This window comes from Tripterygium wilfordii, chromosome 20, assembly GCF_013401445.1.
Source record: "Tripterygium wilfordii isolate XIE 37 chromosome 20, ASM1340144v1, whole genome shotgun sequence".
NCBI classification, from domain to species: domain Eukaryota; kingdom Viridiplantae; phylum Streptophyta; class Magnoliopsida; order Celastrales; family Celastraceae; genus Tripterygium; species Tripterygium wilfordii.
In genome coordinates this window covers 1062951-1088347 of record NC_052251.1, presented here as the reverse complement: position 1 = coordinate 1088347, position 25397 = coordinate 1062951, and the positions used below count along the sequence as shown (strand labels likewise).

The 25397-nt window shown below is 37.3% G+C and overlaps 5 protein-coding genes across 5 annotated transcripts; 3 read left to right on the top strand and 2 right to left on the bottom strand.

Moving 5' to 3' along the window:
* Positions 1 to 1048: 1048 nt before the first annotated feature.
* LOC119986797 (aldehyde oxidase GLOX1-like) lies at positions 1049 to 2806 on the top strand. The gene has a single exon (XM_038831480.1). It carries the CDS (start codon positions 1116 to 1118, stop codon positions 2766 to 2768), a length of 1653 nt encoding a protein of 550 aa, XP_038687408.1. The 5' UTR covers positions 1049 to 1115; the 3' UTR covers positions 2769 to 2806.
* A 1863-nt stretch (positions 2807 to 4669) lies between these two features.
* On the top strand, positions 4670 to 5765 carry LOC119987100. Its single transcript, XM_038831846.1, has one exon. The coding sequence runs from the start codon at positions 4727 to 4729 to the stop codon at positions 5477 to 5479; it is 753 nt and encodes a 250-aa protein (XP_038687774.1). The 5' UTR covers positions 4670 to 4726; the 3' UTR covers positions 5480 to 5765.
* Positions 5766 to 6249: 484 nt separating this feature from the next.
* Positions 6250 to 9427, top strand: LOC119987099. Its single transcript, XM_038831845.1, has 6 exons — positions 6250 to 6532; positions 6628 to 6822; positions 6904 to 6983; positions 8368 to 8443; positions 8723 to 8851; positions 8940 to 9427. Exons 1-6 carry the CDS (start codon positions 6404 to 6406, stop codon positions 9087 to 9089), a joined length of 759 nt encoding a protein of 252 aa, XP_038687773.1. The 5' UTR covers positions 6250 to 6403; the 3' UTR covers positions 9090 to 9427.
* Positions 9428 to 11698: 2271 nt separating this feature from the next.
* On the bottom strand, positions 11699 to 13372 carry LOC119986589 (dof zinc finger protein DOF4.6-like). The gene is made up of 2 exons (XM_038831213.1): positions 13213 to 13372; positions 11699 to 12869 (listed from the first exon to the last, which is right to left on the bottom strand). Exons 1-2 carry the CDS (start codon positions 13234 to 13236, stop codon positions 12111 to 12113), a joined length of 783 nt encoding a protein of 260 aa, XP_038687141.1. The 5' UTR covers positions 13237 to 13372; the 3' UTR covers positions 11699 to 12110.
* Positions 13373 to 17247: 3875 nt separating this feature from the next.
* LOC119987320 (ORM1-like protein 2) lies at positions 17248 to 20758 on the bottom strand. The gene is made up of 3 exons (XM_038832197.1): positions 20341 to 20758; positions 18390 to 18538; positions 17248 to 17701 (listed from the first exon to the last, which is right to left on the bottom strand). Exons 1-3 carry the CDS (start codon positions 20515 to 20517, stop codon positions 17563 to 17565), a joined length of 465 nt encoding a protein of 154 aa, XP_038688125.1. The 5' UTR covers positions 20518 to 20758; the 3' UTR covers positions 17248 to 17562.
* Positions 20759 to 25397: the final 4639 nt, after the last annotated feature.

Sequence of the window (25397 nt, the reverse complement as noted above, 5' to 3'; positions counted from 1 at the left end):
ACTTATGTGCTCCAAATATACATATATATATACACATATATATTAGTTTACATGCTCTTTAGTTAGTTTTCATACATTTTAATTTGCATTTATGTTATCATTTTGGATTACTTTATCACACCAAATATCAAGACGAATGTTCGAACAAATCAATATGCAGTAGCCCACCCCACAAACAGTTCCTGGCTCTACCCCTCCTGATTACAAATTTTATATCATATATATATATAAATATATATATATATATCACAACTTTTATCCAAATGGTATTTTGTTTCTCAATCTTCTCTCAACCTGTGATTGCTGTTCTGCTTCTGCCTTATCTGCAACTTTGCTCAACCACTCAGTTCTCTCTACCATATCTCTTGTGGCTAACCACATAAACCCAAGGCCAGTGGCAGTGGTACCACAAGTGACAAATCAATGACTGTGACTTGTTGCTAGGTTTTAATGATCTTCAATAATACAGTGCAACTTGGGATAGTGGGAATGAATATTTATTTTGGATTGATAACTATTCACTATCGAAGATGATCAGTTTTCCAATTTGGCCACCAAAAATTCAATTGTTCTAAATTGATCACCGACCGTTCAATTTGTGCCAGTTAAGCCACTCAGGCAGAATTGGACAATTTCGGTCAATCAATCTGTTGAGGTGGCAGGTTGACCATCCAAACATTACAAATCAATATTGTTTGTTTTTTATTAAGGGCCCAAATAACTTTGTTCTTCTTGGATTGTTGTCATTGGTTTTTCGGCCTAGAAAACGCATGAATCACACTAATCCAAACAATCAATATTGTACTCTTTGATCCAACATATGACCCGACTTCTAAACGGATACCCAATATGTGACCTTCAAGACTTTGTTGTCCTTTTTGGCACACGCGTTGGTTGTGTGAGAGGGCATTACATTTGTCTATATATCGCTCGGTTGGGTTATGCGAAACCGTACATAAATCCCAAAAAGGCCCACTAATCAAAACTTGGTTTTAAATGCTTAAATGGCTGTATGTACCGACAGCAGACTCAACTGGCAATATTATTATTAAGCAACAACTTTAAAACCCAAGAATAGCCAAAGAAAATCACAAACCAGTTGGGTCAAAATTTCCATGGAGCCAAACAGAGTGTCTTCCTTGCTAGTACTATTAACAGTAACCATCATTTCTCTCTTCTGTTCGGTCGTCGGAGACCAGAACAAGTTGCCGGGAAAATGGGAGTTAGTCACCGGCAACTGTGGAATCTCGGCAATGCATATGCAGTTATTGCCAGACAACAATGTAATCATCTTCGATTGGACTAGAATGGGCCACTCCAACATTTCATTGCCGAGGTATGCAGAATGTGATAATCTGGACTGCTCTGCTCACTCGATTGAATTCAATCCGATGAAGAATACTGTCCGGCCACTCTACATTGTCACCAACACATGGTGTTCGTCGGGATCGTTGTCTCCGCACGGGGTGTTGATTCAGACCGGAGGGACTGATCTTGGAGAGAATGTGACTCGGTACTTCAAGCCATTTGTGGGTGGCGATTGGATTGAAGATCCAAATGGATTACTCGTGCCGAGATGGTATGCTTCGAATCAAATCCTTCCGAACGGGAAAATCATTGTCGTCGGTGGTCGAGGTCAATTCAATTACGAATTCATCCCCAAATCAAAACCCAATTACGACAAGCTCTATCCTCTCAAATTCCTTGAAGAAACAATGTATGATCCTTATGTTCAAGACAATTTGTACCCTTTTTTGCACCTCTGTCCGGACGGGAATTTGTTCATCTTCGCAAACGACAGAGCAATTCTTCTCGACTATGTGAAAAACAGAGTAGTCAGAAGATACTCTGTTCTTCCCGGTCGCGTCTCTCGCAACTATCCCAGCACAGGTTCTTCGGTTCTTCTTCCTTTAAGACTATCATCACGCTCTTCCTCATTAATTCCAGATGCAGAAGTTCTTGTCTGTGGTGGGTCGTTGCCTAATGCCTTCAATCATGTCGAGAACGAACATATCTTCGTCGGTGCAAGCAAAACATGTGGTCGATTGATGATTACAGAGAAGAACCCAAATTGGGTTATGGAGGAAATGCCGATTGAACGAATAATGGGTGACATGATTTTGTTACCAACAGGAGATGTATTGATCATCAATGGAGCAAAAAAGGGTTCTGCTGGTTGGGATTATGCGAGAGACCCTGTTTTGAATCCTCTTCTCTACCACTCTGATTTCAATTCAGATTCTAGCAGGTTTGAGGTGATGAGTTCTTCGGCTAGGCCGCGAATGTATCATTCAACGGCTCTTTTGATTCCCGATGGTCGTGTTTTGGTAGGTGGAAGCAATACACATAAAACTTACATTTTCAACTCTCTCTACCCAACTGATTTAAGCATTGAAGCTTTCTCTCCACCATATTTGACCTCGAAAGCTCGTCCCCGTCCCCGGATTAACTGGATTAAACCTAGTGAAAAGCTTGTTTACGGTAGGAAATTTTCAGTGGGAGTTGATTTTGGAAGAGCAGAAGAGTTTAATGGGACACTTGATTTGACAATGGTGGCACCAAGTTTTACTACTCATTCATTTTCTATGAACCAGAGAGTGTTGTTTCTGGCCCTCGATGGAGTGAAGAAGAAGAGCGACGGCGGCTTTGTGATAAATGGTAATGCGCCGGAGACGGCGGCATTGGCTCCTCCGGGATATTACCTTATTTTTGTTGTCGGCGATGGTGTGCCAAGTACAGCAATTTGGGTGCATATTCACAGTCGCTAGTTATATTGTAATTGTTCTATTTAGTGTGTTATAATAATTGTTATTAATAATTTATTGAGATCATGAAAAATCAATTCAAGAATAAGCACACCCGAGCCATTAATTGAAGTGGTAAGATGATGTATATTATCTCGGTTATCAAAGTTCGTTTTCCCCCTCCCCTTTCAAAACAAATAAAAATCAAGAATGAGAAGAAAAAAATAATTTTATTTTTATTTGCTTCAAATAATTTAATTTATCCACCATGGGAAAAGCTGCACCATCACACGAAATCTGATCTTATACACATAAATGAAATTTACCAGAAAAAAAAAAAATGAACTTTGTTTTTATAGGTCAGAAAAATAAATGAGTTACTAAATGTTTTTGTTCAGGCATTAATATTTACAGCTATCTGACTTTCTATAGTGGGGATGCCTTCGGGACCAAGCAATGAAGAACTCCAGGTGAGGAAGAAGACCTCCGCGATGCGATTTGTGGTTGGGATGGGGTTGAGGACATGGGTTGGGACACTACAGCAAACGCAAACGCAAACGGGTGAATACTGAGTACTTTCTAATTTCAGCCACTGGATTTAACCAACTATTGATATTAAAAAGCCGCCTTTCTTGTAGTTGTAGGGACGTCTTACTAGAGAAAGCTTGTTACTTGATTACGTCTACAACTGCAAGTCTGCAAACCACGAGTTTATGAGGGGGCTCCAATTTGTAGCTATAATTCTTGGTCAAAATCATGTTAAATCATGATTTTGTTTGTTTGAAAATGAAATGTTGTATGGGGTCAAAAATTGTCTCCACAAGACCACATCAAGTCTTGACAAGTGGTTCCACGATAGTCTTAATCAAGTCAAATAGGTCCAAGGTCCAATATGCTCACGGCCCAACTCCATCGACAACTAGGCCAATGAGTGTCTTATTAAAGCCCAACAAGACCCACGAGAGTCTTAATCAAACTCGACAAGAACCATGAGAGTCTTGAGCTAAGCCTAACCGACCCGTTGTCTAAATAGTCTACAATGAGGCCCAGTAGAGCCAAGCCCAATAGGCCCACAGACGAGTTGCCTATTCTACAAGGGTTTAAAGCTCACACCACCAGGAAGCTCCCTCAAAAGGCCCAATCAAAGCCCAAGGCTTGTCAGCTCGGATGACAAGTGCCTATCACGTGACCCAAACTCCTATAAATACATGAGGTCCCAGCCTCATTAAAGAATTCAACTACTTACAGTATCTTGCTCTCCCCCTTCTTTCTCTCGAAAAGTCTTTCACTTCTTTCATTATAAATTCACATACCACCAACTGACTTGACTGTCGGAGCTTTCCTGACCGGTACCACATCGGTGTCTAACTTCTCGATCTATCTAGTGTGATCTTTTAGTTTTAGGGTTTAGATTTTAGAGTTTGTTTTTCAAAACCTACAATATTATAACATTATGAAAATCAAAATACTCAAAAATGAATTTTAATTTATAATTTAACATAATTTTTGGGGAGAATGGTAGCTATTGCCATCAATTGAAGAGTGTCACGACTTCAACACAAATGGGCTAAATGCAAATAGGCCCCAATCATGGGCTAAATGCAAATAGGCCCCAATCATGGCCCAAAATAAGCTTCACCAGCCCAGATTCAGAAGTTCATAAATCAAAATATGGTCCACTAGAGAATGAACGGCTCCTAAAGAATCAATCCCATCAAGCTCACTTACTCCACCACACACCAGATAAAACAGGAAATGTCTTCGAAGTCTCCTCCAACGCGGCATCCATGCATCTAAAACGACAAGACCTTTTGTCGTCTATCACAAATTGAGCGCAAAACCGTGTGCCCACCACCCCCCGTATACGAATCAAAACCGAAGTCGCTCACAATGTCCTCCGCCGCCTAATTCCATATAAAAACCTCCATTATCGTCCTCCTCTGTTCTTCAATTCCAATACTTCGAATTGAAAGTCATCCACTATGTGTATGTCAACGGACTTCCATGGCTTCAATCCCAGAGATCGCAGCCACTTGAGAATCAAAGCATTCTTCATCAAGCTCTCCGGTTTCAGGCCCAAAAACCCCATCCCCGAATCATTGACTCTCGTTTACCTACCCAGAATCAGCGGATCCGAGCTCGAGATCGAAGGCTCAAAGATCCGACCTGACTCCACCGCGTTCGTGACTCTACACCGGGTCGTGAATCAGAAGACGAGAAACGGTGAGGCCATATATGGGAACAGAGAGCGGGTTCGGGCCGGGGATGGGATCCGATTCGAAGTTTACTTGAGAGAGGAGAAGGTGTTGAAGGGCGTTTTCAGGAGAGTCGAGGAGGATGAGTGGAGAATGGAGTGCACGTGTGGATTAGAGAGGGAGATTTCTGACGTGGCAGCTGCGGAGGCTTGCGTCGCCGTGGAGGGAAAATCGGCGATGCGTGAGAGGGTGGAGATGGCGGTGAAGCGGAAGAGGAAGTGTAGTAACCAGAGGGGGTTTTTGGAGGACATACCGGAGGGAAGAGAAATCGACGATGAATCTGACGGTCAGTGTTGTTGTTGCTCGTTTGGGGACGGTAAAACGGATGGTGGAGATTCAAAGGAGAAAGTGGATTTGGATCTTGATATGGAGGGCGTGAGATGGGCCGTTGATGTGGGGATTTGGGTTGTCAGTCTCGGAGTTGGGTACTTGGTTTCTAAAGCTTCCGCTAAGAGCTTGAGACGAATGAGGCTTCTCTAAGGCTTTTGGCCCAACCTTTTGGGCTTCACAAGGCCCATTTTTTTGACAATTGGAAAACTTTGTTCAAGACAATTTTGCTTGCAATACTGAAATTAAAATTCGTTTATAGGTTAACCTAATTACATCCCTAATTTTGTCCTTGTAATCTTAAATCTGGGTATAACTTCTCCTATTACAAACTTCTATACCAAAAACACTATTCTATTGAGGGAAGTTACACATGTAAAGTCATATTCACACCTTTAAAGAAGTTTGTAGACGTGGCTAATGGCTATTACGTTGTTAACAAGTTGGCAAGACTAATAAGGCCAATAACTTTGGTGATGGTTGAGTAGTAAATCTCTTTTGGTATGGATTCGGAAGATTCTGAGTGAGTTCAATTTCATTGTGAGCAATACTCTAGTGACTACGTGCTTAGTTTTAGCCCAATTTATTTTGTCATCAGGTGGAATATTTTTATGTACGCGGTTTGACCAAGGCCAGCTCTCGCCTAAAGCGGTATGGTAATATGTTCGAAATCTTGTTTATGCATCATCAAATTCGAATATCAGTATAAAATTAAAAATAAAAAAGAAATTATAATTAATCAATTAAAAAACTTCACATTGCGTGTGGCTAGGGTTTTTTAGGCTTATCTTCCATCTCTGCTCTGTAAAGTGATGCCACCATGTACATTCTGGGAAGGACTGTAAATAGCATGAGCTAAAAGCCTATTAAGCCCAACCTTATGGACACCAGTTGTTGCGGCCCAATGGGCCTCGGTAAACATATCTACTATCACCATTCCCAAAAACGACGCAACACGAGACTGTTGCTTTGAACTCTGAATCGCTTCGCCTGCATCTCTGATGAGAGTCTTCCATCCATGCTCCTCCGGCGCCCGATAGAGCCAACCCCTCTGCAGTTACTCGGAGCAGAAAAGCCATGACGGCGATCTCTATTTGCATAAATTCACTCTCTTCTCCTCCCCCTCTTCCTTGCAGTTTCTCCTCTTCACTGCCAAACGTTAAACTCCTCTTTCACCGCTGCTGTAGAAATAAAACCCTAAAACAGGTGAATCGCAAAGCAAAGCAGTGATGGTCTCCATTGAGTAATCACTTGTTCTGTGTTTCCTTAACTTGATTGACTTCCTCGTTATTTTGGTACAGAAGCGAATCACGTGCAGGGCGGACCTATCACACGACGCGCCATTCGCCGCCGCAATTGGCGCTTGTGTGCTTACTACTCTGGTTCTACCAGTGAGTACTAATCCGGACGATGATGGTAGTTCCGCTATGGATTCGACGGACACGAGGTTTGGTGTCATGGGGATTATCGGTTTTATACCTTACTTCAATTGGCTGGTGAGCTCTTGTATGCTTCATCATTGTTTTTAGATTTTTCTCCCTGTATTTTATTGATTTTCATTCATTTGGATTTTGAAGAGTTGGGTTTTTGCGTGGCTTGATACGGGGAAGAGGCGGTACGCCATTTATGCTCTTGTGTACTTGGCTCCCTATTTGAGGTTAGGCTTCTACTCTCTACTTCTCATGGTTGTTGCCTTTGTAGGGTTCTTTTAATTTCAAGCTTATAATGATAATGAAGGCTTTGGTCCTACAATTGCTTCTTGTTCCACTTTCATGGAGCTGGTCTATCACTTTTATGTTCTCTCTTTTACTCTTGCGCTATTTCTGATACTGTAGTTTGGATATAGGGTAAACTAATTGTAGCCTGAACTAATGTCTTTATGGGGTTCTGTAATGAACTTGCTTTGAAGTTTGAACAGGTTTTCTTTTGATGTTTGTTGGGGATCTTAGTATGTCACGACCCAGTTATGCTTTAAATAATTCTGCAGTTTGTTTGGTGACCGTTAGATGGGTAGTTAATTAATGGTGGAGATGTTAGTAGTCTTTTTTTAGTAGCCGTTGGATGATGTAACAGCAAGGGTTGAGATGTTCCCTGAGCTGATTATATAGTCTTTTGCTTCTTAGGGTTAGCTTGTCTTGGATGTGTGGACTCTTATGTTCATTGGAGAGCCACCTCTCTCGAATAGGCACCTTGATATTCTCATCTTATCCTGTGTAATCACAGTTCTCCCGTAACATCTATATATATTGCCATCTCTTCGTAGCATCTGTTACTGAGTTATTATCTGTGTTGATCTTTATATGTTGAAGCTAGTTACACCAGTTGTGTAACATAGTACCTTTTTGAACCTGTTCCTGGCATTTGTGGGTCATTTTTATCGTTGAGGGATAGTTTGATTTTATATCCATTGAAAATGTGGTTCAATGCCTTGTGTTTGCGTCATGACGTAAGAATGTTCTTTATATGGAGGCTATTGGCTTAGCTGATGCAGAATCTGTGGACAATCTTGGTCCTTGGTAAATTCTTGAACACCAAGTGCTTTATGCATAGAAAGAAGAAGATTGAAAACCTGTTTCTAACTTTCTGGACTGATTTCCATTTACTAGTTATGAAGAAAAAAATGGGACAATAATAAAGCTTAAACAAAATTTAACAGAGCTATGGAAAATTTAGCTAGTGTTTTGTGCCAAATTTCAGAACATATTGCTCTTCATAGAGGACTTATAATAACGTAAATACTAAGAAGTTTCTTAATGTAAAATTTGTAGTCAGCTTTCGCTGCATCTCCAAATTTTATAGTAGAGCAAAGTAAATTAATCCTAAGGATAAGGCTCCTGCGGTGGAGATTGGACGATGTAAGGGCAAGATGGACGTTGTCCTACCTCCGCTTATTATCGAAGAGGTTGTTATTTAACACATAACTTTTAGGTTATGGTGAAGCCACTTTAGCTCAAGGCCAATGTTCACCCTTTAGAGCTGAATGCAGGTTTTGTTTCCACAGTATCATTTCTCATCTAACATTTTGTGCAATGGTTGGATAGGTCAAATCTATCACTCTCCCCTGAAGAAAGCTGGTTGCCCATTTTTAGCATTGTTGTCTGCATTATTCACATTCAGGTACAAATTTTATTAGCTCTTCTTTATGACCTAATTGAAATAGGATATCATGTTTGTGTATTTTGACAAAGCATAGTCTTAGGGAAATCCATTTGACAGGAATCAATAAACTGATCTAGTGGGAAAATTTGACTGTTCCCCATCTTCATTTAAAATGTGTTGCTCTAGGCTCTTAAAATGCAAATATATACAGCTTTTAGGTAGCATAGTTTGGAACAACCGAACAAGGTGTAAATATTTCTTCTCACTCTTTTGATTCTGGACCTTTTATCTTTGCAGTTGGAAGCAAGTATAAGAAATGGAGATCTTCAGGGTTTTCAATTATTTAGTGACATCTCAAAACATCTTCAGAAACCAACAAGAAAGAAGGATTTTCAGTCGAGCAGGCATCAAGGAATCCCTGAGGAGGTATCAATCCCTCGAGGCTTCTATTTGTATTTACTTCATCCTTCAATAGTATTTTTGTCAATGCTTGACAAAGGTGTGACTTTTGTAGACGAAAAGGAGACGAGTAGAAAATAAGAATCTGCCATCTGCTGAAGAGAAGCAGTCAAGGGACATCCACAGGCCGGGAGTTCATCGAAAGCCCTCTGAGCATCATGAACACTTGCATGGAGATTCGGATGAAGATCGGAGGGAAGACTAACAACCTAGCATCTTGTATGATGCATGTTGAATGTATGTAATATTGTATAGTTGGTAAGCTGTCCAACTGGAGAATCTGATTCTCTGAAAGCCATGGAGTTGCATAAAGACCAGATGCACAAAATTTTGGCTGATGGGTAGTGAGAGTGAGATTCCCTACCCTTTCTCCAATTTCCATATGTTGATGGTCATGCCAGTCTGTGCTACTGAGTGCAAAAACAACCATAATTTGTTGTTATTTTTTCTTCATATTATCCTTTGCTTGTATAAGGTTTCAGCTTCGCATGTACTATTATTCTTCTACTCTTATAAAGATTAAAAACTGATTTAGTTGATCAATCTTTGTGCGTCCTTTCAAATGAGAAGGCCGATATCTGGTTATATTGAGAAGTCAGGAGAACATTGTAAGCCGCCGATGATGTTGTCTTCCACGTGATAAGGTGCATGCTAGTCATGTTCTACTAATAGGGTTTTCTCCTAATTGGGTTTTAACTTTAATCCTCTCACACGAAGATGGCTACATCACGTTGAAAGCAATAAAAAAATAGAATTATCACCTGGCCAACGAAAAAATCGGTGGGTTGTAATTATCCCCAGGATTTAGGGTTTAGGTTTAGGATTAGGATTAGGATTTTTTTTTTCCAAAATTAATTATATTTTAACATTATAATCATAAAAAATACTCAATAACAAAAAAATAATAATGATTTGGGAAATTTGAGAGTAATTACATCTAGAGTAATTAGAGCAACCACAATGATGAATGCTTTATTGGGTCATCAAATTTTTTGGAAAAATATGATTTGTGGAGTTTAATAGGGAATGGATGTGTGTCAATCATGTAAATTTAGTGGCTTTACTTTTTTTGTAATAGATGTGAAATCCAGTATTGATTTAAAAATAAAAATGTGAGGGTGTGTGAGATGTGGGTCTCATTTTGGGTCAACATGTGGGCATTGCATGCTCCATGCGTTCATGTTTGGATAATTAAAAATAAGTCAACAAATACGTATTGTTGGAGCACAAAATTTTTTGATGGGCTAATAAAATGTCACTTTTTTGCTCCCATGCCCAAACAAATACACATCATTATGAGTGTTCTTAGAGGTCTCGCTATTCTCTGACGGGCATCCATCATTGACTTGACCATAACTCATTCTTATCCCTAGAGTAATTACAGTCCCCTACCTCCATACTAACACCATCATTGACAGTACCTCATTCTTACATTAGAGGTTAACTCAATTCTCAATTGAATTTAGATACATTGGTTGGTGTCAATTAACTTTCAATAGATCAATTAATCATGACTGGTCGAATTGGTTAGGGATGAATTCTTCCATGGAGGGCGCATTTGGACCACCATCAATCTTGCTTAGCTCACCGATTTTCTTTAAAAAAGACTCACCAAATCTGCTCGCACATCTCTTCCATCTTTACCTAAGCAAGAATGATGGTGGTCCAAAAGCAACCATTAGTTTTCTTTATTCCATTTTTACATATAAAAGAAATCCATTTGATGAATGCTTTATCCATAAACAGACCAACCTTGGTTCGGAAAACTTTTTGAATTTCTTGCTCCAAACCTTGTTGTCTAAGGCAAATGAGGGTTGTCAACTTTGGAGCAAACATTTATATTGGTGAGTTGACACTTTGTTTGCCCTAACAACCCATTAAGAGAAACCAAAATTGAAGTGTAGGATTCATTCACATGGTGATATTGCATAAAGCCATCAAACCTTACACCACCACCCTCTGAATTTGGCAAGAAAAGTACCCTCTCTGGGTGGCTTACAGCATGGAAGAAAAATGAACTAACACATACATTGATATACCAATAATTTTATGGATTTAACGTTTTTTATTACAATTATCCCAAACACACATATATCCATATATATTATTAAAAAAAAGGTGACCTAAATAGGAATGGATCCACTATTGAGTGGGTGAATTATTCTCTAGCACACTTGCCAAGGAGAATGTTTTGTGGGGCCCTTGAACAAAGACTCAAAGTCAAGGAGAGAGAGTTTGTCAGATCTTTCTCAAATCTTTCAAATTAGTAAAATAAAACTAGAAATGATAACTCAATTGGAATATTGTGTTGGGGATGGATCAGTGATGTGAGTGAGTCTTCAAAATCAAAACTGTATGGATATAGAAAATTCAGTTGGCATAAAGCTTTATGAGTTAGCTAGATGTGCAGGTTTAATCAAGAATTTTTTTTTATCAAGAGTTTTGGGAGGTGTAAGATTCGAATCCACGACTTAATAGGTGAATGATTCCTATATATAATGTGATTATCATTCAATCAACTTCTTACTTGCTTAACCAAGAATCTTTGATAATTAAAACATGTTTAATAGAAATGAAAAGGGACGCACACAAAAAATTCACGGTCTTCTTTGTCTCTAAAGATCGAATGCCCTAACCACCCAATAACGATTCTATCTCGTTATCCATTGATCCCGCTTTGAATAATCCCTTTTGTCGGATTATTTTCAATGTAATCATAAAAAACTAAATTCTCAGGAAATATATATGGGAGAAAAGACCCCAAAACCCATGGAGATTTGATAACATGAATTCATAAAACTCCTCAAAAAAAAAAAAAAAAAGAAGCATGCAATTTATATTTAAATTACACTTTTGTACCAAGCCAACCAATAATACTTGATTAATACTGGGGTTTCTTTCTGCTCTTTCAAGAGAATTGACAAATTAAGAACCCTAAAGTATTCTAGGGATAGCTGGCTAGCTAGTTATAACACTCTTCTTCTTCTATCTTTACACACACACACACACACACACAGAGAAGAGAGTCCATCTCACCTTTGTTAAGCTACTTAAAATGAAGCTTATTAAAAGGAAAAGAGAAAGATAGAGAGAACCCATGTATCCTATCTCTGTTAGTCAGGAAGAAAAATGCAAACAAGTCACCACCACCCACCAAATAAAAAGAGAATTTTAATAAAAGGGAGGAGGAAAGACTAAATTTTGTTTCTGGGTTTTAGATCTTTGATTACCATGATCCACCTCCTAACATACCAGTCCAATACCCAGGTGAATCTCCATGTACTTCTCCTCTATCTTGCTCAATATCACTAATATTAGTGCTTGAGACTTGCTTTAGATCTTCAAATGGAAACCCACCACTACTTCCAAGCCCATGATCAAGAGAGAAATTCAAGGTGGTGGGTGTCATTGTTGGCTGCTTGAAATCATGCAAAATTGGAAACCCAGATGTGTAAGCTGAGTTTGGATCTTGAACAAGATTCATTGGCATGAAAGAATTCAACCCTCTTGAGGAAATCCCAGTTATTAGCTCCAAAGCTGAAAGCTGATCATGATTGTTATGATTCAAAGTACTACTAGTAGTAGTATTTGTGGTAGTAGTAGAAGACAAAATCTTTTCACTGGTGTCATGATTAATAGAGTTTGGGAAGGCAAGGTTGAGATCTTGGCCTTGATCAGGGATCTTGTTAGGATTTGGAAGCTTAGAAGAAGAAGAAGAAGAATTAGATGATGATGATCTCTTGTTCTTCCTTGAACCACCACCAACAGGGATGTTTCTAAGAGACCCTCCTTCAGTCCAATACCTTCTGCAAGTCTTGCAAAAGTACCTTGGTTGAGTGAGACTATAATTGTTGTAGTAGCAAAACTTTGTGTTTGTTGAATTGCATCTTGGGCAGTTTATGGCTTGTTCCTTGTGAGGCCTCGTCTTCTTCTCCAAATTGTTGTTTGTGACTACTATCTCTTCTATTCTTTTCACCACAATCTCCTATAAGAATTAAAAGGAAATTAAAGATCTCTTCTTACACACAAACATATATATATATATATATATATATATATATATATATAGAGAGAGAGAGAGAGAGAACTAGCTACTTCTACTTTTACACTTTTCAGACATATATATCAGACAAACCAAGAAGAAATGGAACTGTTTTTTGCCTTTATATCAATCACAGACAAACAGAAAAATAAAGTTAAGAACTTTAATTATTGTGAAAACTCAGTTAATTTTCGTGGGTAAACAAAACCCATAAAGATTGTCAAGAAATTATAAATCAGAAAAGATTGCAAGGTAGCTAGAGAGAGAGAGAGAGAGATCTACAAACCTGTGGCCATTGAGCAGTGTCCATGGATGAGAGGGATGATCAAGATCAATATGTGGAAGATGGAGAGAGAGAGAGAGAGGTGAGAGTCTTCTTTCTTTTGTGAAAAGCAGTAAAAGCAATGTTTGGAATGGTTTTTCTGTGTGTCATGTACCACCACCTCCCTTGCTTTATGGGTTCTGTCTTTTTTAAGAGAGAGATGGGGGGTTTGTTTTTTTTTTGAGAAGTCGTAAAATCACGGTGTTTTCTTATCTCAACTATTCTAAATATTAAGATAGACGCACACGATTTCATATTAATCAATCCATGATTTTATATGGATCATGTATGTCCACCTGAACATTTGAAATAGCTCGGACAAAAAAATACTGAGATGTTTAGCGTTGTTTGAATTTCTTTTTTCTTCTTCTTAATTAAGTGAATAATTTATTCTGAATTTTGGGTGGGGAATATATGTCTTTTTTGCATAAATTAATAATTTGGCATGCTTTGGTGACTCTCATACACATATATGTAGTTTTGGTTGGGTTTGGAAGTGCATATATGGCTAGCTCTTTCACTGACCTAGAAATGCAAGAAAGTCATATAAAATGGGATTAGTGGTATTAATTGACAACAAACTTCTTTTTTGTTGAGACAACTAAACTCCAATAAATCATTACAGCCTTATATAAATGCATGTAAATATATATATATATATATAAACTCAATATTAAAAGGGATAAAACAGAGGAATGAAAAGTGAGTTGACTGTACCAAGAACTGTTTTGGCATCCACATCAAACAAAAAAAACAAGACAATAGCTCTAGTACTCTACTATAATTTCATTCATTTCACCACCCATTTTGGACTCTTGTGGGTCTCTGGTTTTATTTGGAAAAATGATGAGAGCAACTTCATGTTCTTAAATTCCTAATTATGACACACTGGGGGTTATATTTATTGCTATAATAATCATGTTTGATTCACCAACATTGCTTGCTATACTTTTTTTTAAGTAGAGGGGAACGGGATGATCGAGGCTCGAACTCGAGACTTTCATGAGATGTCACACACATGAGTGTCATATAAGTTACTCGTGGTTCTCAACATTGCTTGCTATACTAATTAACTAGCCATCTACATTGGTAACCTCTTCAAGATAGGGTCCTTTGAACCCACCTTGGTGGAGTAAGTTTTCAGATCTGTGCTTGCACGCAAGGGCGGAGCCATGAATTTTTTTCATCCTGGGCCACCAACCATATACATAAAAAGTTGTCCCACCAAGATCAATCATCAATTCAAATTCATACATAGTAGTAAGGTTCAAAGGTACATAACATATAAGAAAAAAAGAAAACAAAACACACTATTTAAGCTGTAGCTTTCAATGCTTTGTAGAATAGAATTCGTCTTTTATCGAATCTGAATCAATATCTTCAACAAGCTCTCGTTCAATGTAAATCATCATAGAATCTGTTAAAAACTCCTCTTCCATTTTATTGCGAAGAGCAATTTTAACATGTACTAAGTTAGATATATAAGTACCACGTCAAAATCCATCTCAGAGAACTTCGTTTACCTGGAGCAGCCATCGAAGAGTTACCGGAAAGTGAATTATATGGGTATGAGCTCTCTGTTGGGTATTGAGTTGGGTTAAGTTAGATCTATGAGTACTAATTATTTTCCAAAAAATTCACCTGGGCTACCGCCCACCTAAGCCCAAACATGGCTCCGCCCTTGCTTGCACGGGATTTTCGAAAAATCTCTTACATGGTATCATGGTAAATTGTGTGGCTCCAAAATATTTGCGAGAGGTTTTGAATTTAGAATATACATGAGTTTATAAGAAATTTCAGGAACCAATTCGCTCAACTACTTGGCTTAGCTGGCCATCAGCATTTGAGTGTATCTATCTCTCTTTTTTCTACGAACCTCCTACTCCAACTCTTTTAGACCTTACCAAACGTTCCCTAACCGCTCACATGCAATAGCAGCTCTCCCTCGTGGCAGAAACTCAGGTGTGGGGGCCAGTCACCGTGTGACTCACGCCTATTCAACTTTGAGGGACACTCAGCGGCCCTGATTGGCTCAAAAATCATGAAATCATATCCTTGATCGAATTCATTGTAATCTCAATGGACCCACGTGAACTACTATGATTGATTGATTTTTGTGGCCCATTGACATCATATTGGATGGCTATAATTTAACAATGTACACGTGGAGAACGTATAGTGGCTTGACCAAATCAATGGTAGATGTCTCAAAATACATAAGTGATAGGATCCCAGTAAATGAAATCTCAGTCATCTCAGTAATCAATTATATCCCTCGATTTATGTGCATCAGGTTTTGTGGATCCCTACACTTACATCAATCAATGACCAAAATTGATTACTGGGATCCCATTTATTGGGAACCCTAACATTTTTTCTCAAAATATTTAAAAATGTAAAGGCATCATGGAGTAGTAGCATTTATGAATAAACGTGGGATCCCACGTCTTTTTTTTGACGAGTCCGGGGTTGAGTACATATACCTCCAAACATATATAAATGTAGCATATTTACATTACAAAAACTAATATCGAACGAATGAGAAATTGATTCCAAAAGTATTGACATGAAATTAGAAAAGTTGGCATTATGAATATCATTCCCACATCGGAAAAATGCAAACTCATGAGCGATTGAGTTTATAAGTTGTTCCCTTCCTGGTATAAGCCCTGGCCTAAACACAACAACAAAACTAATCTATCTTAATCATGCATAGTATGTAATGAAGTTGTTCAAGAACCAAATCGAATCTAATCCAACTAAATCGTCAATGTAATTGAATCAGTTGAAAAAAAATCAATTCTCATTCTCAATTTCTTTGTCTCTTGTCAACTGTGAACAGTAATAAGAGAACCGTATCACAAAGGCGGCGAATATTAGCCGTCAGATGTGTGAGCAGCATCTTTGATGAGGTGGGCCCAGGAATGAAAGTCTAATTCAGCCCCACAATTTTTGCAAGAGGGGGGGCCCAACGCTACAGAGGAAAAAAAAGCCCAGCCAGCACACATGAATTGAATTGTGGTCTCGAATATGATGGGCGGTGCCGGTGGATTGTGGGCCCACGCATGCCCAACCGGACTAAGTAAGGAATCCAACCACAATTGTGAAGGTAATTTTCATCAATGTGAACTTTGACTAGAATCTTACCGCCGTTGATTATGTATGTAAACATGAAGATTGTCATGGGTCCCACTAAATATTTGATGAGTTTATATATGTACCAACCATCACACCACTTGAATTTTGTGGGTCCTCTTTTTTCTTTTTTTTTTTAATTAGGATGTGGGAGGCTCGAGACGAGATACCATACAAATGAGTGTTATCTGAACTATCTCAATTTTGTGGGCCATCCTATACAGTTTCAACAATTGAGAAATTAATTAATTTTAAGGTTATAACATCTTTACATGACCACAACATTGAAACCCCTATTGTTTAAGACATTAACCCCTATTATATTGTGCAAAAAACATGGCTAAATTCAATTCAATTGTTGTAATTGAAGCTATTCAAAAGCGAGTTACAATATTGGTAGGCGAACGTGTTATGTGTTTTTTATTTTTTCCCTATAGTTAATGGTGACGTTTTGTTCCTAAGAAAAAAAAAAATTGTTCATTTTTCGGGCTCTCAAAGGGGCGTGAAAACATATAGAACATCATTATGAGACCATCACTATTTGGGTATGTAGGTCTGTACCCAAAGAAGAGAAGGCGTAGGCGGAAAGCTTGAGTTCTTTGAACCAAATAATAGTAGGCAAGCTAAGATTGGAACAAAACACCAACGAGAGGTAACTCAGTTGACAATCGATTGAGTTAGGTACATTTATGTCCAATGTTCGATCCCAGTAAAAAACACGTTCTCAACACTATTCTTAAAAAAAAAAGATTGGAACAAAACAATGTTCAAATGGCAAGAAAGGAAACAACAAAAGAAGTACATGCAATTTATGGCCAACCATTGATTTATTAAGCATTTAAGCTGAAGAAAATTGGGCACATATACACACAATCATATTGAATTGAATTTGGTTATCAAAATACTTCAACTCAACAGACAATCAGATATGAAGTTTTGGGCTGAAGCAATAGAGAAAGCCAAACCCAGAAATAGTTGCCAACTAAAATTCAATGGAAGTATACTATTACTTCTCAGTACATAACGAAGGCAGGTGTATGTATCCACAACATAAAATGGAAAAAAGAAACTCCTTTCTCCGTTTCAAGAGATGTACAGAGATTAACCCATTGGATTGCAAGGCAAAAATTATCACAACTATAGATTGTTGTTAACTGAACAGAAGATCCTTTTCGCAGTTCAGTGATCAGCATTTATTCCGAATATCCGGACCTTGTGCATGTTTGGGAACTTGGCAACCACCATCACAAATACTGCCAGTGTGTTAAAGAAGAGCATGGGGTGTTGATAATCTGTTGTGTGCGAAGCTATCAAATACCTGCCAGCGAGAGAGAGAATAATAATGTTAAGAGGTGTGCTTTTCTCCTTTTCTTTTTTTTGTACATCAGCAAGAGTTGGAGGACATGAACTCTGGTGCATGCCAAAGACGAGATATACCATACAATCCCCATACCATCCCAGCTAAGGGATAGTCGGTGTGTTAAAAAACCTTATAGAAGACACTTTGCTTGCTCATAATTTAAGTTCAAATACCAAAGCAAAACGGACGGAAGCATTGCACCCAGGAAAATTCAGATTAAATTCCACTAAGCAGATGCCTTCACATATGGCACTTTAACATAATTTCACAATTATGATCCATACAAAAAAAGAGAGACACAGCAAAGTTGGAGCAACTGTTTTCACACACCACCCTCATGTGACTACAGCAGATGCAAGTAAATGCATGTAATGCTAGCTAGAAAAGGAATCGCTAAATGTAGTTCAGTCAACAAGGCCCTTGTCAAAAGGATTCTCTCCTGGGTGGGCATGCCTCAGTGTGCATGTGTGCGCATGTAAGTATAGTAGACTATTTAAGTGTATTTTAAATGTGTACCAATATCATATTCCAAGCTTAAACATTAAAAGGAAGAATATCTAAATGTTATTAAGAAAGAAAAAGAAAATTGATCTGTATCCCAAGGAAACGGCAAAGAAACACATATCGCGAAAAACACGATACTTACAGGACAACAGGCGCAACTGTCAAAAACTTCCTATTGCGTGTGAGTTGCTTGCCGTTTTCTATTTGCTCCCACCAAGTCAACCCATTGTAGATACCTTGGTCATCAGAAAATGGAGTTCCTTTCTTCCAATGAAAGAAATGGTATGTAACCTGAGGTTGAAAAGCCACAGATGGGATAAACTGTGAGTAACTTAAACTGAGAGCAGACATTGAGAGATTCGAAAGAAGACTGAAGGCAGATTACTTCTTTCTTCCACAGCATTGCCATCTAGGAATTAGGATAAAGATTGAAAACGAACTAACACAAACAACAGTGAACCATCTCAAGCAAATCATATACTTTCTTCTAAAGGAGTGCAAAAAGGAAGCAAGGTAGATGATTTAAAGCAAACCTCAAAAAAAAAAAAGTTAAGCCTGTCAGCTAACACGAGATGATCATAACTAAGTTAATGCTCCATTCCTTCTCACATCTTGTTCAGTTTATGGTGGAAAGATATTGGCGGCAAAAATCTCAAGAAAAAAATGACCAGGACAATTATGTTCCAATAGTTATCACTTTGGAGATAACACAACCACATTCCAGTATCCCCTCAAGAAGACAGGAAAGAAGATGAATGAAAAGAGATTATCACGGAACTTTATTACAGAACTCTACTTAGGTTCACCATATCCATATGGAACAAATCCTTCCAAGTAATAAATTTTCATCAGCTATGAGAAGAAACACTTGTTCCTCTATGCATAAATAATCAAGATATCAGATCAGCGCAATACATGAAATCTAACAAATATCAATACATACTGAAAAGGAGGACTTAAATGAAACCAATACATCAAAATCCAGATTGTATTTCACTAAACATCATAATATCAAAAGATCACATAAGAAGGCCCGCATGATAAACCTCCAGGATGATTGGACACACAATTCACTATCTACTGCAAGTACAAATCAACATTTAGTGTATTTTAGAAGGAAAAAAAGAAAGTCTAATGGGGGGAAGGGAAAAGTGGAGAGTGGAAGCTCTAATCAGGTGAAGAGGAAAGAAATATGGATAATCCTCACCTTGTATAGCCATATAATCAATCATCTAAAGATGGGAGAATCAGGTTAATAATGCCAAATATGAGAGATTAATATTAAGACTCCAATGACCAATTCTACATAACACTTTGTTCTACTGATATTACATAACATATTTTCCAATAGTCGACAAAAAAGAAAATACATGACATATTAGGACACATCTATATCCTTCTTTGACTCATCAAACATAAAAGAATTATGGATACACAAATACTGCATTGAGGACACATCTCTAATCTTCTGCCACTCACTAAACCTACAAAATTTATTGGTACATAAATGCTACAGAATGTTCTCGAGTAACAAATGCAGAAGCACCGAGCACACATGAACATTTGTGCCTGTTAAAAGGCATATCCGGTAGAAATTTCAACTAAACATAGATAAAATCATTGAAAGCCAAGCATGAAATTCAGCAACATACCAGTAAAAAAATGTTCAAACCTTTTCGACATGCACATCATTGGTTCATGCAAGTGTTTACGAAAATCTAGAACTGAACCTAAAAAAAAGAAGAGAAAAAGGAAGGAAAATCCCAATTTACAGCTTTTCCCCACTAGTGCTAGCTCTTTGTTTATTTACTGAAGACCCTGAGTCCCTGACGACACCTTTAATTTATTCATCTGAGACACAACTCCCCAGATTAACTTCTCTCACACCAATTACATATGAATCTCAGTACCAAGATGCAAAATCTCACATCTTCTCAAACCCATATGAAAGTATACAAAACAGATCAAGATTACAAGTAACGGCAAATTAAATTCAATGAAGCAATTAGTAATTCTTCAATCAATAAACCCAATAAAAAAACCCAGTAAAAGCATCAGAAAACGAAGAAAGAGATACAGAGATGAATGGTTACGAAAAAATGTGCGAGGTGGACGATGGTCCACGCAGTGCCAGCCGAGCAGCCAAAGACGGATAGAACGATAAGCCAAGATATGAAGACAATGAAGATGTATGTGGTCCAGACACCCGGGTACGTGAACCACTCCGTGTTCCGATTCAGATCCGTCGTTGGCACCGCCCTCACATACATGTTTCCCTTCCCTCGCTCTATGTCACACGGTTAGCAATCCAATCGAAACTAACCCTAAACCCCTCTGCTTTGCTGTTCGTTTGTTGCAGAAACTAATCGGAATCGCAAAGCAAGAGAAGGAAGGGATTGAAGAGGGTTTCGTGCTGTTTGCGGTATGATATCTGGCACGGTTCGTGCGTGAGAGGGACGAGATGGAGGAGGGAGAGGTCTCGATGGTGAATTCCTTGAGCTTGGAGTCCACAGAACAGTAGAACACACGAGTTATAAACCAATTATTTAAATACACCTGTAAATAATAAATAATAGGGTTAGATTTTTTTGACGGATAAAATAGTGGTACAAACTTGGACATCGGATCTGTGCTTAAACTTGAACAGTCCGATTCGCACATACATAATTTTACATGTGATAAGTTGAATTAAAATCTAATGCGTAAATTATACTACTAAATCAACAAAATACTTTTAATTTCTTTGTAATCAACTCACAATATGCCCATAAATGTTGGTTAACATGTATGATTAGAGTATAATCAATTGACAATTTGTAGTAACAATGCTTGACCAAATTGAAATAATTTCCCCCCTGTTATATATGAGTATGATCAAACAAGAGGTCTTCAACAATATATGTATACATCACTATAGATAATATGGTTAAAAGATTGTCCAATTTCATGGTTAAGGTGAAACTTTCAAATCACTCATCGATAGTTTAATTGGTTATCTCTTAAAATTTAGAGTTTACAATATCTGAGCTCGTAAGTTTGAACCAACTAGCTGAGATATTTCATTATGGAATCATAATTATGTGGGCTAGTCCCACTTCCGGGCCCTTATCTACATGGAATTCGACTAAATCTTACCTGTTATCAGCGTGGTATGGATTCCTATGATGACCTAAGATTTATGTTCACTCAATTATTCAAAGAGAATGTTGAATTGGGTGGTTCCTATGTTTTTTTTTAAAAAAAAAAATCTTTTATTTGCAAATATAAGGTCAATCCAATTTAGATGAACAGACAAATTTTTTACCAAACAGACCCCTAGAGATGCATTTGATCTAGAAGACTAGGACAGGAGAGGAAATGCTTCCGGACCGAAGCCCATCAGCGGCCTATTCAATTGCTGATATATGGACTTTCTTCACTTGCCATTCCTCGAACCAAAATAGCCCTGGAATCAAAGCTGTGGTGCATTGTTTATCACACAAAGATTGGGCCAAGCCCAAAAATTGTAGGTTTGTGTTCAGTAACATCACTTTTGGGCCCTAAAAGGCCAAGTTTAGCCCATTTGAATGACGTCCAGTGGGCTCCAGTCCAGTTCACACCGTCGAATGCGACAAATCTTACACTCTGTAGTCCCAATCTCTCCCGTCCCTGCAATGGTCACTGCAAGAAGGGCGATGAGAGAAAGTTGGCGCCTGGAATTAGAGGTGACAAAAAAAATTGATTTTAGGTCGGACAACATCACGTGTTTATGAAATTTTACATGTTCGAACCCTAATCCGAATTAGATTTTCGACCTACTTAATTGATTATACCCGATTTGGTTTAAATTAAGACAAATAAATCAGACAATAAGTTAATTTGGATTAGGGTCTAGACAATTAAATTGGATAAGATTTATGTGTTTGGACTATAATCCAGTTTTAAATCGAAAAAAATTTTATGTTTGGACCCAAATTTTAGATAGATAACTTATGTCCAAATTTGATTTAATTCAGATCAGACAAATTCGATCATTCGGATCGAATAGAGTTTTGTCACTCTAATCTGAAATGACGGGGATTGCGTCAAATAAAGTAGACATTCTCTGATTGACCGTTTTATCCCGAGGAGCTGGAAAATGATTGTCGGGGGTTGTTTTTGTTTCCCGAGGACGGGGGCCCATGTGAGGGTATGGCCTAGGTGTAGGTGGGCCTGAATGCTGAGGAGACCACTTTCTTTTTGGCCCATTTAAAGAGGAATAGGGAGACCACCAATGAAGAGCAAATTCATGATTGGTTCATTAGTAAAACCCTAATCACACACCATCATAATTTCATTTATCCTTTCATACGAAAGCATATTAGTAGGTTAGAAAGGGAGAGAGTAGGCGACATTATTCAATAGTATTTGTACACCATGTCATACGCTGATATGGTGTATTAGAACTAATAAAATGACACTAATTTACTAACAGTTCGTGACAATGTATAGGCGGTTGAGAATGAAGATAAATAATTTAGCATATGACGTGCTGTGGCAGGACCATCGAGTAATTTTTCAAAGAAGTGTGTTTCAAGAATGTGTATGTATATACTTCTCACACCTTCTTGTGTAGAATGAGAATCTACTTTGGGTCCTTTAAAATAATTAATAAAATATATTATGATACTAGCAAAATATTTTATGCTTGGAACAATAATTAACAATATAATTATCCTTGTAATTATTTTTACTCTCATAGGAGGGAAAAAGTGGTGGGAATTAATTACCTTTATTGCAATGTCAAAACACACATAATGTAGAAATGGAAACAACCCATATGTCCCCATTTGTAGTATAAAGGGAGCATAAAATGATTAATAACCCACCAATAATTAGTTTTGGCAAATCATTGTTTCCCTAACAAATTCAATGGAATATTGAATTTGATTTTTTGTTTCAAACACAAAAATATATCGCCGGATTCGTAAGACTGATCAAAATACAAATATATTTTTTTCTAAATTTTTCAAAAAAATACTTTAAACCCTAAAAGTCAATACCTCATTTTAGTACTTCATATGGGAATTCCTATATATATATAATGTAGGACCTCTCACTTGATTCATATTAGATTTTGTGGAAGCAGGTTTTGTTGCTTCAAAAAGCAAAGAGATATAAATGACATATAAACAAGCTAAATCTTTGTGATCCAACCAACTTTTGACATGAAATTAAAAATAAAAGGGGGAGAAAACTCTTTAGATGCCGTTGACGGCTATGATGAAGCATGTTGTTGTTTGCACTTTGCAGTAGACAGAATCATAAGTTAGCTTTGCTTCATAAAATGGTGCAACTTTTTCCTTCTTCAATCACTTGTGGGTCACCTTGTGTTATATATATATATATACAGGGATTGTATATATATATACCCACCACTAAACACAAATAAGACCTCTTATTATTGCACATGTTGACTAATAAATTGGTGTAGGGTTTTTATGAAGAAGTGAGATTTGGATGGGAAGATAAAGAGAAAATGCTTTTGGACACTAATTATTTTGGATACCCAAAATAGGTAAAGTGACTAGATAGTGGGGGTTGGTGTTGGAGGGGCTACCTTATGTAAGTCAATATTCTCATACTATAAGGATCCATTTATGATCTAATAGTGCTAACATTCCGTTGCTTTTATATATATATATATTATGATTTATGAAGAATAATGGATGTATATATGCTTTTAGGGCTTGGACATTGGATACCCTACAAATGAGAGAGATAGGGACTAAGGAATTCACACATATATACATAGACATATTTGTATATACGATACAAATATAAATATAGGAGTTTCATCATAAAATATCGATGATAATATAATTTAATTTATGGTTAATGCTAAATGTCATATTGTGGTAATAATCGATATTTTTTTAAACCGAAAACATATCAGACAAACTGATCATTTATATGGGTCTAAATCAACCTCTTTTTATCATACTTGAACGACAACTAAGATACTAAAAAGAGTATGATACTTTGAACATAACATGCATGGAGTTTAATTAGGCAAAAATATGACATTATGGAGATTAATTAGAAGGTATAATTTGGATATATGTAGAATATTGTCCGAACAATTCGTGTATTGAATTGCATATATATTTTTTGTACATGCAATTAAAAGGGCGTCCTTCTTATGTATTTAGTTGATATATATTGGTAATTTGACAAAAACAAGGACATGACTCATGACAAAATCTTCCTAATTAATTTTAAGTCATGACGCTTGAATCCTATAATTAATTAACATATTAATCATAAAACTTTTTTTTGGTGACGAGGAAACACATCGAAAGCACAATCCATCCAGACTCCACCCAATGATAAATTTACGGGCCACATGTAATATCCGCAAATCATATGGGCCGATTAAGTATTGTGCCGAAACACATAGTGGAAATGCCAAATCGCGTTAGAGTGTCTGTTATAGTACATGGAGTAAGATGTTCAAACAACTAACTTAACCATCTAAACCAACGATTTTGATGGTAACACGTAAACATATTCAGTCAGTAAATAATTACAAACTATATCACACCCTACTCCTACAAATAAAATTACAAAAACCCTACAAACCCCACAAAACCCTAAACCGGTGACCACTCTTCCCCTTTTGTAGTTTTTTTTAAAAAAATTTCATTTCCCAAGAATGGGACCTATTGGGTTTCCAACCCTGTCCGGAATATTCTCTGTCAACCGCATATTATTCGAAGCCGCCGTCACTACCACCACCACCACCACCCCACACCATTCCCAAACATTGGCAATACCCAAGAAGACTCTATTGGGAAGGAAGCATGACTAGAAGGAAAAAAAACTCAAGAAAGATGAATATTAAAATTATCTATTAAAACACACAATATAATTATTAAATGAATCTTGATTATATATTAATTTCATACTCAAATAATATTCATTTGATTTTAGCTTAGATAAATTTTACATTTTTTAAATATTACACTCTCTCGCTCTCTCTCTCTCTCCCCTATTTGATGATCATTACACCCCATATTTTGTAGGTTTTTTTTTAATATGAAGCCTTTTCTTTGTATAATTTTATATAATCATAATTATATATATACAATTGATTATTTTCATGGACAAGCAATAACAAAAGAATAAAAAC